General features: G+C 38.1%; 1 protein-coding gene across 7 annotated transcripts in view; it reads right to left on the bottom strand.

The window, feature by feature from the left end:
• The window catches only part of UNC13B (unc-13 homolog B), a 219410-nt gene that overhangs the window by 143546 nt on the left and 56296 nt on the right, over positions 1 to 19568 (bottom strand). For 6 of the 7 annotated variants that reach the window (XM_032860476.1, XM_032860477.1, XM_032860478.1 and 3 more), the window contains exons 2-6: positions 16171 to 16200; positions 11022 to 11121; positions 5975 to 6092; positions 4650 to 4773; positions 1477 to 1550 (exon numbers count right to left, since the gene is read on the bottom strand). In XM_032860476.1, coding sequence (XP_032716367.1) covers positions 1477 to 1550; positions 4650 to 4773; positions 5975 to 6092; positions 11022 to 11121; positions 16171 to 16200 — 446 coding nt within the window. Of the gene's footprint in view, positions 1 to 1476; positions 1551 to 4649; positions 4774 to 5974; positions 6093 to 11021; positions 11122 to 16170; positions 16201 to 19568 lie in introns of those variants that run through there. The other variant, XM_032860483.1, reaches the window with a different exon arrangement.

Here is a 19568-nt window from a genome sequence, read left to right as displayed (position 1 = left end):
AATTCTTCTATTCCTGGGACTCCAAATGTTACCATCATGTTCATGAATCCAAACTCTATGCCTATAGCTCCTAACCCTATCTAACCCTGAGTTTCATATTCTTTCATGAGGTTGCTTACCAGACATTTCCATTGAAATATCCGCTGGCACTCCAAATTCTACCTTAAAATCAGACCAATTTTCTAACAGCCCAACATGCCCCAAAATGAAAATCTTATCTTTTCCCTTCACCACCAATAACAAAACCATTCCCCATTCCTGACTGCCCAGGCTGAGTTGACTGTGTTCCCTTCTGTGCACCAGACTTCTCTGTGGAGATAAGACAGGATCAAGCAATGCAATACTCTAAGCATCCCTAAAAAGAACATACTAATAACAATATACAGTTGACTCAGACAATGGGGGGGTACAGGCACTGACCTTCAACACAGGCAAAAGTTTCCATATAACTTTTTTATTTTTTAAGATGTATTTATTTGAGAGAGAGAGAGAATGAGAGAGAGAGAGAGAGAGAGCCCATGAGAAGTGGGAGGGTCAGAGGGAGAAGCAGACTCCCTGCCAAGCAGGGAGCCCGATGCAGGACTCGATCCCAGGACTCCAGGATCATGACCTGAGCCAAAGGCAATCACTTAACCAACAGACCACCCAGGCGCCCCACATATAACTTTTGACCCCCCCCCAAAACTTAACTACTAATAGCCTACTTTTGACTGGAAGCCTTAACAATTAACAGTCAATTAAAGCATATTTTGTATGTTATATGTATTATATACTGTATTCTTACAAGCTAGAGGGGGAAAAATGTTCATAAAATCATAAAAGTAATAAATACATTTACAGTACTGTATTTGTTTTAAAAAAAAAATCTGTGTACGGGACACCTGGGTGGCTCAGTCAATTAAGCATCTGCCTTGGGGTCAGGTCATGATCCCAGCGTCCTGGGACTGAGCCCATATCGGGCTCCTTGCTCAGCGGGTAGCCTGCTTCTCCCTCTGCTACCACTCCTCCTGCTTGTGCACTCACTCTCTTTCTCTCTCTCTCTCCCCACCATCTCTAACAAATAAAATAAAAATCTTAAAAAAAAAAAAAAGATCTGTGTACAAGTGAACCCACACAGTTCAAATTCCTGTTGTTCAACAGTCAGTTGTATATCCCAAAATCTGGGAATTAGCAGAAGAAATGCTTTTCACTCACCTGTGTAACAAGAGGACAGTTTCCCTAGTATAAGCTCCCACTCAGAGTCCTCATTCAGACTAAATACCAACTCAGCCATTTATGGGGGACAATGAGAAAAACAGAAGTGGGAAACAGATCCTTCTAATGAATGTCCAGTGATCTTCCAGTTGCCTTCTTTCTTTAATGCAGCTTAAATTCTTTCATTTTTTAACAGGCTCCTAGGTCCTCCCTTGGCAAACTATAGTGTCCTAGAAAGAAATTTTCCCCATCTTTCTGTATTGCATATAAGGCAGTTCCTACCTCACTATCGGCTCCCAAGACATTGATTTGTTCCAACTTGTAGGTCCAATATCTGGCTTCCTCTTCTGGGATATCTACCATGAAAAAGAAGAAACTAAATTACTAGTTTGTTAATTTAATCATGGTTCAATAGTCCTTTATTCCATCAAATAATCAAAGTTAGAAAGTGATAGACTAATTTTACTGGAAGGCTTGGTTCTTGCCATGAACTTCATCTTGAATCTTCACAAAAAAAACAAAATAAGGTACTATTATTCCCATTAGATCAGAGGACTTAATATTGTTAAAATGTCAACACTGCTCAGTGTGATCTATATATTGAATGCAATCGCTATCAAAATTTCAACGATGTTTCTTTGCAGAAGCAGAAAACCCTATTCTATGGATAAAGAAGATGTGGTATATGTATACACACACACACACACACACACACACACACACACATATACACACTGGAATATTACTCAGCCATCAAAGGAATGAAATCTTGCCACCTGGGTACCTCAAATGGTTAAGCATCCAACTCTTGGTGTTGGCTCAGACTATGATCTCAGGGCCATAAAATCAAGCCCCTTGTTGCGCTCCACGGTCAGTGCAGAGTCTGCTTGAAACTCTATCTCCCTCTCTCTCTGCCCCTCACTCTCTCTCAAATAAATAAATATTTAAAAAAAAAAAAGTTTAAAGATTTTATTTATTGTGGCGCCTGGGTGGCTCAGTCAGTTAAGCATCTGCTATCAGCTTGGATCATGATATCAGGGTCCTGGGATTGAGCCCTACATAGAGCTCCCTGCTCAGCAGGGAGCCTGCTTCTCCCTCTCCTCTGCCCTTCCCCAGCTCATGCTTTCTCTCACATAAATAAAAAAAATCTTAAAAAAAAAAAAAAGATTTTTTCAAATTTATTTGACAGAGAGAGAGACAGCAAGAGTAGGAACACAAACAGGAGGAGCGGGAAAGGGAGAAGCAGGAGGAGCGGGAAAGGGAGAAGCAGGAGGAGTGGAAAAGGGAAAAGCAGGCTCCCCGCAGAGTAGGAAGCCTAATGTGGGGCTCTATCCCAGGACCGCAGGACCTGAGGCAAAAGGCAGACACTTAATGACTGAGCCACCCAGATGTCCCTAAAAATTTTTTTTAAAATAAATGAAACACAGGGCGCCTGGGTGGCTCAGTGGGTTAAGCCTCTGCCTTCAGCTCAGGGCATGATCTCAGGGTCCTGGGATCAAAGCCCTGCATCGGGCTCTCTACTCAGCGGGGAGCCTGCTTCCCCCTCTCTCCCTGCCTGCCTCTCTGCCTACTTGTGATCTCTCTCTCTCTCTCTCTCTGTCAAATGAATAAATAAAATGTTTTTTAAAAAAAAGTAACAGACAAAAGTTCTAAAAAAATAAAAAGAAATATATCAACATGTAAAAAACATCTCTAGTTGATGAGATTGTAAGAAATTTTCATGTTCTTTTTGCATACCTGTATTTTCTGAACTTTCAACATAATAAATCATGTTACTATTTTTAAAAGATAATGGTATATAACTGAATAGAATATTTCACAGGTTTCTGAATTATCCAAAAGAAAATTCCATTGCCAAAATATGGCAAACTGTAAGCTAAAATTCTTCCCTTAGAAAGACCCTTTATTAAGCCTTTTTAGTTTTCTAAAAGATTTATTTATTTATTTTAGAGAGAGAGTCAGTGTATGCATGCAAGCAGGAGGAGGGGCAGAGGGACAGAGAGAGAAGAAAAGTCCCCACTGAGCAGGGAGCCCTACTTGGGGCTCTATCTCATGACCCTGAGACCATGACCTGAGCCGAAAACAAGAATTGGAGCCTTAACTGACTGAGCCACCCAAGCACCTCCCTTTCTTTTTTTTTAATTAATTTATTTATTTTGTATGGCACCTCCCTTTCTTAAGCCTTTTAAAACTGTATTCCCCCAAAAACGTGACAAAATAAAAAAATAAAACTGAATCCCAAATGTGGTTATCATAGAGGCACATGCTTGGCACATAATAGGTGTCTGATAAATGGGTTTTTGAATAAATGTTAAGGTAAAACCTCAGATAAGTGAACGTGAATGTGCCAAGCAACTCAAAAGATACCAAAATAAAATACACAAGAGCCCTCATGAAACTGAAATCTAGACAGAAATGTATACTGCCACCAATGACACAATGTAAGTGATACAGTGTTTAAAGAGAGGAATGTCTTTTTAAAATGCCTTGGTGCAGGGGGGCGCCTAACTGGTTCAGTCTGTGGAGCACATGACTCTTGATCTCACGGTCGTGAATTCAAAAGCCCCATGTTAAGCATGAAGCCTACTAAAAATAAAAATAAATAAGTAAAATAAAATGCAATGAGGGATGGATTGACAGTGTGAGGAGCTCCACAGATCCCCTCTTTAGCAAAACTGTATATATACAAAAAAACTATTTTTGCCATGATCATGTATTTTTCAGTTTTTATTAAAAATTATTTTTCTTTTTCATTTAAATTCAATTTAGTTAACATAGAGTATATTATTAGATTCAGGGGTAGAATTTAATGATTCATCGGTTGCATATAACACCCAGTTCTCATTACATAAGTACCCTCCTTAATGCCCATCATCCAATTACCCCATCTCCCGACCCACCATCCCTCCAGTAACCTTCAGTTTATTTTCTAGAGTTAAGAGTCTCTTACAGTTTGCCTCCCTCTCTTTTTATTTTATTTTTCCTTCCCCTCCCTTACGTTCATCTATTTTGTGTCTTAAATTCCACATATGAGTGAAATCATACGGTATTTTTTTCTGACTTAAAAATTTTTTAAATATTTTTCTATTTATTAATGTTACTTCAATGTTTAACTGACAAATCACAAGGTATACATTAACTTCAAGACAATGAATATTAAATTATCAAAATAATAAATCTTTATTCTCTAATAAGCAAGTATTTCCTGTCATTAAAATGTCAGAGAAACCTATTGACTTGAAGAGAATGCACTTAGTGTGGATTCTTTAATGAGTACCATTCTACAGTCTGCACCATTTCTGGGCTAGGTAGATGACTAAAGTAGAAGATGTCAGAATGCCCTCAAAGGAGATAGCTGACAAGACAAAAAATACAGTAATTAGACTAGCAAACAATTGTTAACAATAGGATAAAAAGTGTTAAGTGGTTTTTAAAGTCTAATTCAATAGACTCACCAAAAGGCAACTCAAATCTTGTATCAAGCAAAATCTTATGAGGAGTCGGGTTTTTCGTTCCACAGATCTCATCATCTTTCATCAGTGTCTCTGCCTCCAATGTGGACCACTCCCCAGGCCCTTCCTAGAAAACAGAGGATCTAAGATTAAACTTTATTTCTTCATGACTCCCCTCCTCCTGTTTTAAGAGTTGGGTGTTTTTTTCTGAATGTCATTGTTGGAGAGCTCCTGGAGACCACTCACATCCTGATGAGGCAAACACGCCACTGTCACCAGTTGTCTCTGCTGCTAAGTGGCTTCTGTTCTCCCTCTTTGGCGGAAGAGCAGCTTATACCATGCTCAGCCCTCTGCAAGCCCACTGAACATAGAATTCTGGAGTACCAAACTCAAAAACCAAACATCTCAATAGATCAATATTTAATCTGCACAACTTTTAATGGCTGTGTCACTTAATACGTATTACTACTTCTAATCAGTAAAGAGCTACTAACATTGCTACTTAAAGTAGACCTGAACTGGAGCCACAATAAAAATGAACTGTCCATCTGCCTAGGGAAGTAGAGATAGCTAGAACTAAAAGGATTTAGGAAAGAGAGGCAGACCTTCACTATTCCTACTCCCAGAGAAAGCACATAGTCAATGTTAAAGCCAAACAGGAATATAATACATTTTTTTCCAGGTTGAAAGTGAGTGTGTATGGGAATATGATGCTGAGTTATGTTTTAATCTGGGAAAATGGAGTAGAAAACCACTCTTGGAAATAATGTATAGAGACAGGGTGAATAACAATTGCTATCCATATTAATGTCTTAAACTCTGTTAGGGTTACAGGTGGAAGATGGAAGACTGAAAGCAGTTCCCTGGCAATTTGTGACTCAAATAAATAAAGCAGAGAATGGGATCCAGGCTAAGGAATTTTAATGGAACCTCTCCCAGGATAGCATCTTAGAGGAGAATGCAGAAACCAGAGGTATTCCTAGATCACAAACATACACTTACTCCCCCTCTTCTCTCCTTTTCCCTCCAAACTCTCTGTCTCTCTCTCTCCTGCATACACAGTACTCAGAAGGGGCTATCTACCTGATATGTTCTAAAGAGATGTTCTGGCACCTCTGAGTTCAGTCATAAAACAGAGAGAAAACAAGAATTAAATAAAATCTATTGAACCTCTGTGTGAGGTTAGGAATAGGCTGGTTGCATGCTCACAAATTAGGAAGGGGGACAGAGCAATCTGAGATGCATGGTGAACATTAGCTGAACGGAGCCAGGACCGGGACAAGCACGGGCTAGAACTGTACCTCCAAATGGGCAATGCATTGACTGACCTCATCCGACTGACGAACAGTCTTCAGTGCAATCCACACGGTCCCCACCATGGTGTCCCAGATCAGTCCTTTGTTCCATACCTCCACACTTAGACCTAGGTCCAGGCGACTAATTTCACTGAAGGAAAAGAAGAAAGCCCTTTAAAGAAGCCAGATAGGGGTGCCAGGTGGTCTCAGTAGGAAGAGCATATGACTCTTGATATCAGGGTTGTGAGTCTGAGCCCCATGCTGGGTGTAGAGATCACTAAAAAATAAATAAAGGGGCACCTGGGTGGCTCAGTGGGTTAAGCCTCTGCCTTCGGCTCAGGTCATGATCTCAGGGTCCTGGGATCGAGCCCCGCATCGGGTTCTCTGCTCGGCAGTGAGCCCGCTTCCCCCTCTCTCTGCCTGCCTCTCTGTCTACTTGTGCGCTCTCTCTCTCTCTCTGTCAAATAAATAAATAAATAAAATCTTTAAATAAATAAATAAATAAATAAATAAATAAATTTGGGGGGGAAAAAAAAGAAAGCCAAATAATACGAAATATGTATCTCCTACATCTACATCTCCTATTTTGCTAAACCTTGACTACTTTCTCACCAGGATCCTATTGTCAGGAAAAATCAAAATGTCCCAGAATGCTACAACTATTCTTCAGGTTCCTAGAAAACTATGTAATTATCTATACAAAAATGCCTTTGTCCATCTGTCCCCTCTCCTTTGGAACTACAAATATGGTTAGATTAATGTACTTGCACACAAAAAAAGGGGTAAATAATAAGGGCATTACTGCCAGGCCTGCAAGTCTACAATCTCTACCCTTACTAACCACTTTTATATGTTTTATTATTAATAGTAACACTGCCCTCAACTTACAAACTATATATAGGAAACATAGGAAAAGGCAAGCCTTCTTTACAAGACTTATAAAAGGGATTCCAAGCAGAAGTAAATGGGCCCTTGAGAAGATCTAAGTCTGATGGGAACTTGTGGTCAGAGGCAGGTAAGGAACAATAGAGTATGCCAGTTCACTCCACTCAGCCCCTGGAGAACCCAGTTAAAACAGACACTGTTCCTTCTAAACAAAATGTTTGTCAGAGGATAGTGATAAACACAATGATTATCCTGTAATAACTAGGAAAAAATTTTTTGAAAAGAAATTCCAGAAAGGGCCACTAACCACTAAGCAAAAACAGCATCATACATGGTAGAATATCAGCTTGGAAGGGCCAACTTAAATATAATTATAGTCTTAAAGGGGAACAAGCAAACACTTATATTGTGCTAAAAACATCCTCCAGAAAGCTCTTATTGAAAGAGAGTTATTTGAAAGGAAATGCAAGAAACATTAAAAAAAAAAATTCTAGCAGAAAAAGTAGAAAGGTATTCTCAGTGAGACAACAGCTATTCATTACATGAAGTTTCAAGTTCGCAGTTTTCTGTTTTTTGTTTTTATGGTGAAAAAATTTGTATTTAGATTTAGCCAGCTCGACTCAGTTTAGATGATCCAAATTTTTTTGGAAACATCCAAAGCATTACAGTCAGGAGCCAGTCAAACATATGCTTTCTTCTCTCCTTCAGGCCTCATCAAGGTATTGACCTTGGCCACATCAATATCATAGAGGTTCTTCACAGCCTGTTTGAGCTGGTGCTTATTGGCCTTGACATCCACAATGAACACAAGTGTGTTGCTGTCTTCTATTTTCTTCATGGCTGACTCAGCAGTCAGGGAACTTGATGATGGCATAGTGATCAAGCTTGTTTCTCCTAAGGGTACTCTTTTGAGGATATTTGGGCTGCTTTCAGAGACACAGATTCTTGGCTCGTTGGAACGTAGATGACGTGTGGGACCAAAAAATGTGTGACTGTATATGCCGTTCAGCTCCATTTTCTTGGCTTTTAAAGCCTTTGCTTTGGCTTCGGCTTTCGGAGGAGCAGGGGCTTCCTTCTTAGCCTTACGGCGCCGTCTTGGTAAAAGGGAAATTCACACTTTAGAGAAAGTTTGGTTTCCCTCTTCTAGTCAGATACATGTTCTTGGGCACCTGGGTGGCTCAGCCTATTAAGCATCTGCTTTCAGCTCAGGTCACAGTGTCCTGGGATCGAGCCCCACTTCAGGCTCCCTACTCAACAGTAAGTCTGTTTCTCCCTCTCTCTGTGTCCCTCTGCTTGCTTGTGTGTGCTCCCTCTCTTTCTCTCAAATAAATAAATAATCTTTTAAAAAAAAAAAAATACACGTTCTCAGAATCACAAGTTTAGGATGTGGTATTAGAGCCAAAGACTTCTCATCAAGTATGTTGAAAACAAGTGAAGCAAAGAAAAGTCATCCCTTTTACATAAATACACTAGAACAGAGAATGTACTGAGTTCATTTTTTCATTTAATTAATGTTTCCTCAGCACATAAAATACATATGGTTTGATATTCTGAGCAAGACACACTATATAGGACCTAATTCCTATCTCTAAAACCTTCTAAGCTATCTTGAGAGTTTTCAAAACCACAAAGTGACTAAACCCAGCCAGTAAACTAAGGTGTTCACGGCGTGAGGAAACTAAGCTTTTGTCACACAGTTTCATTCAACCTAATTAATCAATTAGCCTTGGAAAAGACATCTGACAACCCCAAATCTTTTGAATATGTAAAAGAAAAATTGGTTGGGGATACATACATAATGTTCCTAAAGCAAATCCTAAGCAACATATCAATCCAATAGATGAAAGAAATAGCCAGAGGTCTTTACAGCTTAACTGGGACAGAATAAAGTTCTTTAGGGAACTCTGGGTAATAAAACTCAATGAGGCTATCTCCTATAAGAAGCTTCTTCACTCATCTATGTGTGTTCAACAGGCCCAACTTAAAAGAAGTCTGAGAGTTCTGTTCATGCCTCATCCCTAAAGCTCTGGGGAAACTTCTTTTCTCTATTAATTAATCAATAAGTATATATGCATATACATATACAAGATTTGGGGCTAGGGAAATTCACAGTAACTAAAGATGCCCTGCTTACCCTTAAATGAATAATCTAGTCCTAGAAATAAGATACAAAAATATTAAAGATAAATAACAAAAATACAAGAATGACTATTAGATACCACCATATAATACATTAGGAAGAAGGAAAAAGGAGAAAGGGAGACAAGAGACCAGCAATGGAGCTGTCAGTAACAAAAGAACAGGGTAGGAGGAATAAGGAATAGGAGCAGAAAAGAGGAAAATGTAGCTAGTAAAATTCATGTATAACAGGGGACAGAGTAAAATTCACACAGCATCTCAAGGTGGGAGATGAAAAAAAATTCATATCACAGAAGGATTGAAAGAGGAAATGCTATGGGTAATTAGAAAATAAACACACAAGAATAAAGCTAGTTATGCTAATGAGAGGCTAGAGAAGATTGCTAGGTTTCATACAATGGGAACAGTTTTAACAGTAAATATTACTGCCAAATGGAAGTCAGAATAAAGTAGAATTTCTGGATTTTATATGCCAAACAGCCATGGGAAGAGACCTGAATAAACCCTCATAGCTGACTATGTACACTACAGGTATAAAGAAACACACAGTCTCACTCTAACATCACTGTAACTGAGAAAGGGAATGAATGAGGCTTATAAACTTGAGAGAGAGGCAACCAATGAGAAATGTGACAACACTGGCCCTCTCTCTTCTTGAAGCCCCAGTTCTCTCTCAGCTTCTTGTTTCTCCTTCTCTCTGTTCATTCCTATTTAGCCCCCTCTGTCCCACTTAAAATGCTGGGGCCCTTCCAGGCTTTACCCCAAGCCCTGTTCTCAATTTACTTAGCATCTCCCTAAGCTTCCTCATCTACATCTACAGTTCCAACCAACCAAAATATTTCTCCAACCCTGACTTCTTTCCCAAGTGCCAGGTTCAAGTTCTTAACTATCTTCTGTACCTCTCTTCCTATTAGTCCTGTAAGAACCTCAAATATAAGCTCATCCATAACTGATCTTATTATTATCCTCTATCCTAATGAGTAATACAATACCTACCCAATTATGCAAGACAAGTCTACCTCCTTAACACCTTCTTTCCATCTTTTTCTATCCCTTTTGCTACTGTCTTATTAACCCAGCTGCTCATAATCTCACCCTTATTTACAATCTAGTTTCCTAAATGGTACTATAAGAAGTAATACATTAAAAGCTCAAAGGATTGGAACATATCTACAAGAAAATAATCATCCCTATGTGCTTCTGAGGTGCACTACAAAATTTGTAAAGCAATTTCACTTCCATTTCAAAATTCACAGCAATTTTAATACATTTTCTTGTTTGACACCCTCATGCCTAAGTTCCCAGAAAACAAGCATAACGTTGTAAGAAAAATACACCTATATAGGTGAAGTAACTGGTACTCAGAGAAGTTCAATGATTTGTACAGTCCTTCAAAATGATATTCTACATTTTCCCCTTTTCCAGAGCAGGAAAAAAATGTCTGAAATTTCAGAGGAAAAAAGGGAAATGTCAAGTTTTTAAAGCCAGAGCTTACAATGTACTACATTTTGTGTAATACGTAAGAAATTCTAATAGTTACTCATTTCTATTAATTAGGGGAAGGTAGGACATTTCACTCTATAAAGCAAAAGCATTTTAAGCACAGAAATCCTTATCTTCTATAGCAGGTAACATGGATATACACACACATATACACATTCTCTCTGTCTTTCTCTCTCTCTCTCTCTCTCTCACACACACACACACACACACACACACACACACAAACGCACGCGTGAGCACACATAACACATTCCTTCAAGGAGCCTTCTGAGAATCGAAGCAAGATTCAAATTATGTTTACTTTCATGCTAAGTATATTGTACTATATCTTAATTCTGACCACTGGGAAAATCTGACCAGGCAGTATATTTACCCACATAAATGAACTGGGAGTTTACTTACATTCATAATTCGCATAATGTAGATCAATTACAAACCCAGAAGAGAACAAAACTGCAGATTTACTTCACCCCACCATACCCCTCACTTGTTCTTATAACTCTGTAGTTTTCATAAAGAATACTAGAGGCAGCTGCTGCTGCAAAGCACTTACAACATAAAATCTTGTTCCCAAGAAGGTTGATCACCACGAACTGCTACAGTTGTGCTCTTCACATTCTGCACTTTCAGGGTCACATATGTGTTAAATTTATCTTTAAAAAAATGCAAAAAAATGCACAGTGAAGATGTAATACTTAGTGCTCAAATTGTTACTCAATCTCACAAAGTCTTTGGAACTGAGTAACCCAAATTAAAGTATTATATGATGAAGAAAAAATAAAACTATATATTGTACTTTATGGCATCATTCTAAGCATACAGAGCCGTAAAAGATTATTAAACACATTCTCAAAACACATTATTAAACACATTCTCAAAAGCATAAACTATAATAGTTTTTCAAATTTTAGAAATACATATTTGACCCTGTAGATACACATACACACAAATGAAAACAAAGCTTCATGAAATACATGATGTGATACATTGATATTTCCTGTTCTAATTTATTTAAACTATTAAAACATTAATCCTAACCAACTGAATTGATTTTATAGTCAATCTTCAGTTTGAAAAAAACAAATCTAATTGATCTAATAGAAAAGATAAGATACATAACTTAACAAAATGAGTAAGTACCATAAGAGAAAGAGAAAAAATGGTAAAGATTGAAGGAGAGGAAAGGATTATCTCTAGCTGTTGAAAGGGACAAGAATTGAGAAAAAAACCTTCATAAAAGAAAAGGATTCCAAGCTTCATCTATTCAGGCTGGCCTAAAACACAACTTACATAAAAAGCAATACTGGGGCACCTGGGTGACTCGGTTCATTGAGCACCTGACTCTTGGTTTCAGCAGGTCCAATCAAGCTCCCCTCTATCCTCACGGGCTCTCCACTCAGCAGGAGTCTGCTTGGGATTCTCTCTCCCTCTCTCTGCCCCTCCCCCACTGTGTACTCACGCTCGCTCTCAAATAAATAAATCTTTAAAAAAAAAAAAGAAGATGTATTTATTTATTTATTTATTTATTTATTTATTTATTTGAGAGAGGGGCAGCACAAGTAGAAGGGGCAGAGAGAGAGAGAGAATCTCAAGCACACTCCATGCTGAGCATGGAGCCTGACACAGGACTCAACCCCAGGACCCCGAGATCACAACCCCAGCCAAAACCAAGAGTTGATGACTTAACCAACTCAGCCACCCAGGCTCCCCTCAAATAAATAAACCTTTTAAAAAGAAAAAAAGCAATATTATTATAGAGTTCAGAAAAGGAGATTCTTTAACCTGAGAATATAAATTGAGTACTACTGCTTAAACACAGCACCTTTTTCATGCCCCCAATACACTGACATGAACCATGATTAGAGGCACTGAACTAATAGTTTACTTTTCTATGTAAGAAATTAATCTTAACATTATAAAATGAAAAAAATATCATTTTTGACTCATCAAATAGGCAAAGATTATTTAAAATGATTACCTAATGTTAGGGGTATGAGTTAATAGGCCCTGATATGCACTTCTAACAGAAGGTAAATCTTCTCTAAAGCATCGTTAGAAATTGTGCAGTCTCACAAAAAGCAGAATCATGGGGAACCTGGGTGGCTCAGTTAGTTAAGTGGCTGCCTTCGGCTCTGGTCATGATCTCAGGGTCCTGGGATGGAGTCCCAATTCAGGCTCCCTGCTAAGCAAGGAGCCTGATTCTCCCTCTGCCCTTCCCCTCACTTGCTTTCTCCCTCCCTCTCTCTCTCTCTCATAAATAAATCTTAAAAACAAAACAAAACAAAACCATGCAGAATCAGACCCAAAAACACAGAGAACAAACTGATGGTTGCCAGATGGGTAGGAAAGGATAAAATGGGGAGTGAGAGATACAGGCTTCCAGTTATAGAATGAATAAGTCACAGAAATAAAAAACACACCAAAAGGAATACAGTCAAAGGTATTGTGATACTACTATATGATGACAGACAGTAGCTACACTTGTGGTAAACACAGCATAACGTATAAACTTACAGAATCACATTATACACATGAAACTATAATGTTGTATGTCAACTATACTCATTAAAAAAAATTTTAGGGGTGCCTGGGTGGCTCAGTTGGTTAAGTGTCCGACTCTGATTTCAGTTCAGGTCACAATCTCAGAGCTGTGACACTAAGCCTCATGTTGGGTTCTGCACTGGTCATAGAGCCTGCTTAAGATTCCCTCTCCCTCTCCCTCGGTCTCTCCCCTCTCAAAAAAATTTAAATAATAAAATTGAAAATAATACAATGTTCTAAGTTTGTTGTGATAATTAAATAAGACATTTGTGAAAGTATTTAGGCAACGCCCTGATATAGCAAGTGTTCAATAAATCATAGCCATTTTAACTATTAGGACTATTATTAAATCCTTATGAAATCATTTAAAAAATAAGTTTTATACTTAGACATTAGAAGTTTACCAGAATTATACCTAAGATATATGAAAATATAAGTCTGTCTACATGAGAGAATCCCCATCCATATTCAGTAGCAGTGTAACAGACCACTGAGCTATGTTTCCTATCATGATTTTGTACTCCACCCCACAACATCCAACCACAGCTGACCAGAGCAGGTTTAGATGCCACCCAAGAGCAGCTAATCCCTGAAGTGGTCAACAAAAACAGAAACCAATCCAATTCCCTCTCAAAAGATCTTAAATAAGGAAAACAAAGAAATAGTGACACAATTGGTGGTTGGTGCTGAAGCTCAGAGAAGTATATATACTCCACTGGAGCTGCCATCAAGGGCTGTGTACACAACAGGTAAGCACAGAAAGCCAGCTAGAAGAGAAAGGAGAATAAAACAGATTCTCTGAAAGAGAGACCTCACTAGTGGAGAGAACAATAGGCTCAGTAACTGTTCTAGTTCCTATTGTACCCAAGGTTTTGGTTTTTTCAGCGTTCCATGGGTTCCTAATCATGTTCACTTTTCCCCAGTAATCCGCAGTACCTTCCCTTTTCCCCAGCAATAAACAAAATAAGTCTCTGTAACTTGACATTCATAATTAAAAAAATGTATATTAAAACAAGTAAAGACTATTTTCACATTCTGATGGGTAAAGATTAAAAAGTTTCATATTGGGCACCTGCGTGGCTCAGTGGGTTAAGCCTCTGCCTTCAGCTCAGGTCATGATCTCAGGGTCTGGGATCAAGCCCATCGGGCTCTCTGCTCAGTGGGGAGCCTGCTTCCCCCTCTCTCTCTCTGCCTACTTGTGATCTCTCTCTCTGTTAAATAAATAAACAAAATCTTTTTAAAAAAAAAAAAAGTTTCATACTACCTAATGTGGATAAGAATTTGGAAAACACTCATTTTTTTATTATGCTCAATTAGCCAACATAAACTACATCATGAGTTTTTGGTGCATTGTTCAATGACTCATTAGTTGTATATAACACCCAGTGCTCATCAACACTCATATACTTTTAAGTATAATCTCCCCAAAACTTCCAGAAGTGCAATGTGGCAGCAGCTACCATATTTTTAAAAAATGCATACCCTTGTCCCAGAAATTCTCTACTTCTGGACTCCAGTGTATAGATACATTTACAAAAGCAGACAATAATAAATGCACAAAAACATGTATTGCTTATAATAGTAAAAAATGGAAGCAACCTAAATATTCGTCAATCAGGATCCTAGGGTACAAATTTATAACAAAATTCTGTACACTTAAAAAGAAAGGGGGTGCCTGAGTGGCGCAGTGGGTTAAGCCTCTGCCTTCGGCCCAGGTCATGATCTCAGAATCCTGGGATCGAGCCCGGCATTGGAGCCCAGAATCAGCATCAGCATCAGGCTCTCTGCTCAGCAGGGAGCCTGCTTCCCTCTTTTTCTCTCTCTGCCTGCCTCTCTGCCTACTTATATCTCTGTTTGTCAAGTAAATAAATAAACTCTTTAAAAAAAAAAATTTTTTTTTAAATAGAAAGAACCAGAGGGGTGCCTGCCTGGCTCAGTTGGTAGAGCATGAAACTCCTCACAATGGACACAAAGTTAAATTTTTTTTTTTTAAGATTTACTCATTTATTTATTTAGACAGAGAAAGCATGCATGCACATACATGCACAGTGGGGAGGAACATCGGGAGAGGGGGAGAAAAATCCAAGCCAACTGCACTGAGCACGGAGCCTGATGTGGGGCCCAGCCCCGTGATCCTGAGATCACAACCTGAGCCCAAACCAAGAGTCAGACACTTAACCAAGAGTGCCACCCAGATGCACCCAAAGTTAACTCTAAATAATTAAATAAAAATAAAAAAGAAGAACCAGATATATGTATACACACACTAAAAGTGATGTGTTATTGGAATAAAAGCAGATTGAACAAGGTTAATCTATTTGTTTATACGTGCATATACAAAGAAGAAATCTGAGAAGGTATATACAAACCTCTAGAGAGTTACTGGGAAGAAGTAGAATTGAGTTGGCCAAGAGGTAAGGGGACTTTAAGTTTTCACTAGATATGTTTCTTTAATGTTTTACAACAGCATTAATTTTTTCTAGCTTTGCTGAGGTATAATTGACAACTTAAAATTGTTTTGTTTTGTTTTTTATAGATTTTGTGTATTTATTTGACAGAGAGAGACACAGCAAAAGAGGGAACATAAGCAGAGGGAGAGGGAGAAGCAGGCTTCCCATCAAGCAGGGAGCCCGATGCGGGGCTCGATCCCAGGACCCTGGGATCATGACCTCAGCCGAGGCAGGCGCTTAACAACTGAGCCACAGTCGTTGTTGTCAGGTACTCTGACAGCTTAAAATTGTATATATTTAAGGTATATGACTTGATCTGATACACATTACGAAATAACCACCATAATCAGCTAATTAATATATATTAATGTATTCATCACAACTCACATAATTACCATTTTCTTTTCAAGTTTGTGTATATACACAACTTGAGATCTATTCTCTTAGCAAATTTCAAGAATACAGTAATCATTAATTATGAACATGTATGTTAATTCTCTAGAAATTATTCATCTTGCATTACTGAAACTTTGTACCCCTTAACCAACATCTCCCCATATTGATTTTGAATAATTTAATAAATTCTGTTAATTTAATCAGTGAGTTAAATGAAATTAATGACTGTTTAAAAGACTGATTTTTTTTAAAGATTTATTTTAAATCACAGCAAGTATGAAGGGAAAAGACATGATAATTAAAGGTTGGCCTTACCTGGTGAGCCCTGGAATTTGGCTCTTTTAACTGCAAGAGAAAAAAAGAGGACACCATGAAGAATTTTTGCAAATTCATTAACTAAACCAACATTTCTTAAGCATCTACTATATACCAATGGTAGAGTTAGAACTAGATTTGTAAGTCTAAGTCTAAAAGAAAAGATGCTGGGACATCTGAGCAAAGCTTGAAGGCAGAGAGTTAGAAGGGCCTTTACAAATCATCCAATCTCTTCCTCAACGCAGAAATCTCTTACAGCCTCTTGACAACAAGACAGAGGAAACTAAATTACTCCTATGGCAGGCAACCAGTTTCATGTCACATATCTAAGGTTTAAGTTATATATGTTTCTCATTTAAAGCCCATCATAGAAACTCCCTCCATTTCATTCATGCCAAAAGACAAGCTCAACAGGCAGATTTAAACAACAGACTTTAAACAATGGGGAGAAGTAATTTCTTGCTGGGAATAAACAAGTTAACAAGAGACACTCCTATCCAAAGGATCACAAAGAGCTATTCACCAAACCTCAGTGCAGGACTGCAAAGAAAAAAGCCCTCACTAGGATTGCAGCATGCCAGCTTCTAGGAAAGGTCGAAGACAACAAACATGCAGGAGAACTGCTAAATTCCAGTAAACATGAAACATTTTCCCATTAATGAAGAGTAGGACAAAGTATGCAGGGATAGGGGGAAAATAAAAAGAAATCCCAAGACAACTGAAAGCTTCTCCTTAGCTGACATCTAAGCTCTTCCTAACACATCCAAGAGAATGGGTAATTCAGTACCTTTTTACAAGACCCTCTCCATTTTTAGGAGATTTCAGGAAATTTTAGCATTAACACTTAATGCTAAAATCTATTTTACTGAATCAAAGTATGTCTCCCACTGGACTGTCCCTTACAGTCTCACATCAATCCCTCTTCCCAATTATTCAATTATTCTTTAATAGTTTCATTTAATCTAAGACTTACTATAAAGCTACAGTAATCAAGATAGCATAGCACTGGCAAAAATAGACATAGATCAATGAAATAAAATTGAAATATATATAAGATATATAACTATAACACATTATCTTTACTTCATATACATGTAAAACTTGAAATGGATCATGAACAGAACTAAATATGAGCTAAAACTATAAAATATCTAGGAGAAAAAGGAAAATCTTAGTGATCTTGGGCTAGGCCAAGATTTCTTAAATTGAATAAAAAATCATGAACTTTAAAAGAAAAAAATGGATAGACTAGACTGAGTATTTATTTTTTTTTAAAGACTTTATTTATTTATTTGACAGAGAGAGCTCACAAGTAGGTAGAGAGGCAGGCAGAGAGAGAGAGAGAGAGGGGAGGAACAGGCTCTCCGCTGAGCAGAGAGCCCGATGCGGGACTCGATCATGACCTGAGATCATGACCTGAGCCGAAGGCAGAGGCTTAACCCACTGAGCCACCCAGGCACCCATAGACTGAGAATTTAAAACATGCATTCCTCAAGACACTATTAAAAAGGCAAGTCTGGGGCACCTGGGTAGCTCAATCAGTTAAGCTTCTGAGTCTTGATTTCGGCTCAGGTAACAATCTCAGGGTCATGGAATCAAGCCCTGTGTCCAGCTCCACACTCAGCATGGAGTCTGCTTGGGAGTCAGCTTAGGATTCTTTCTTTCCTTCTCCACCCCCCGGCTCGCACACATGCTCTCTAAGTAAATGAATAAAACCTTATAAAACCTTTAAAAAAAAAAAAGGGCAAGTTTAGGAGGAAATATTAGCAAAACATGTATGGTAAGACTGATAAAGGACTATAAGAAGAAATCTCAAAACTCAATATTAAGAAGTCAAGAACCCACATTTAAAACTGTAGAAAGGAAGGCAATGGGCTGGCTTAGTTGGTAGACCATGTGACTGTTGGTCTAGGGGTCATGAGTTTCACCCCCACACTGGGTGTAGAGCTTACTTAAAAAAAAAAAAAAAGGGCGCCTGGGTGGCTCAGTGGGTTAAGCCGCTGCCTTCGGCTCAGGTCATGATCTCAGGGTCCTGGGATCGAGTCCCGCATCGGGCTCTCTGCTCAGCAGGGAGCCTGCTTCTCTCTCTCTCTCTCTCTGCCTGCCTCTCTGTCTACTTGTGATCTCTCTCTGTCAAGTAAATAAATAAAATCTTTAAAAAAAAAAAAAAAAAAGTTTAAAACACACTTAACATTTACATTAGCACAAAATAATTAAATACTTAAGTATAAACCTAAAAAATATGTACAAGATCTAGACGAGGAATACTACAAAACTCTGATGAAAGATATAAAAGAAGTAATTAGAGAAATAATCCATGCTCATGGATAGGAAGACTCAAAATTATCAAGATGTCAGTTCTTTCCAACTTAACCTAGAGATTCAAAACAATCCTAATCAAAATCCCAGCAAGTTAATATTAAAATTTCCTGCATCACTTAAAAAAAGCAGTTCAAAAATAATACTTTACACTACAACCCTGCATGACTAAGATTTTGAACATCTAAATTGATGGTTTTTACCCATGAGTTATTTAATATTGTTAGCACTATAATATTATATGAATCACTTATATTTGTATTACCATGTAATGGTAATTGTATGTAAACATAATGATGTAATTAAACAGAATTCTGACCATCATAGTCTGCTAACCTTTAAAATGTCACTTATTGGGCGCCTGGGTGGCTCAGTGGGTTAAGCCGCTGCCTTCGGCTCAGGTCATGATCTCAGCATCCTGGGATCGAGTCCCGCATCGGGCTCTCTGCTCTGTGGGGAGTCTGCTTCCTTCTCTCCCTCTCTCTGCCTGCCTGTCTGCCTACTTGTGATCTCTGTCTGTGAAATAAATAAATAAATAAATAAATAAATAAATAAATATGTCACTTATTCCTTCATTCATTGGCTTGCTACTTTCAAAATAAAGTAAAAGGCTCTTCATTAAAAAAAATAATAATAAAAAATCCCAGCAAACTATCTTGTGGATATGGACAAACTGATTGTAAAGTTTATATGGAAAAGCATAACACCCACAACAGCCAACTCTATGCTAAGTTCCAGACCAATTTTACCCAATTTTGGAGACTTACTATAAAGCTAATAAAAGCTAGTATGGTTTTAGTGAAAAAACAGACAAATAGATCAAATAGAACAGAACAGAAGAGCAAGAAACAGACCCACATAAATATAACCACCTAATTTTTTTTTTAAGATTTTATCTTTCAGCAACCTTTACATCCAATGTGGGTGTCAAACTTACAACCCTGAGAGATACCTGCTCCATCCACCAACTGAGCCAACCAAGAGCTCCAGTCAACTAATCTTCGACAAAGGAACAAAGGCAATACAATGGAGCAACAATAGCCTTTTCAACAAATGATGCTGTAACTAATGGATGTGTA

This window comes from Lontra canadensis, unplaced genomic scaffold, assembly GCF_010015895.1.
Source record: "Lontra canadensis isolate GAN:19392208 unplaced genomic scaffold, GSC_riverotter_1.0 scaffold19, whole genome shotgun sequence".
NCBI classification, from domain to species: domain Eukaryota; kingdom Metazoa; phylum Chordata; class Mammalia; order Carnivora; family Mustelidae; genus Lontra; species Lontra canadensis.
This window is presented reverse-complemented; position numbering and strand designations above follow the sequence as displayed.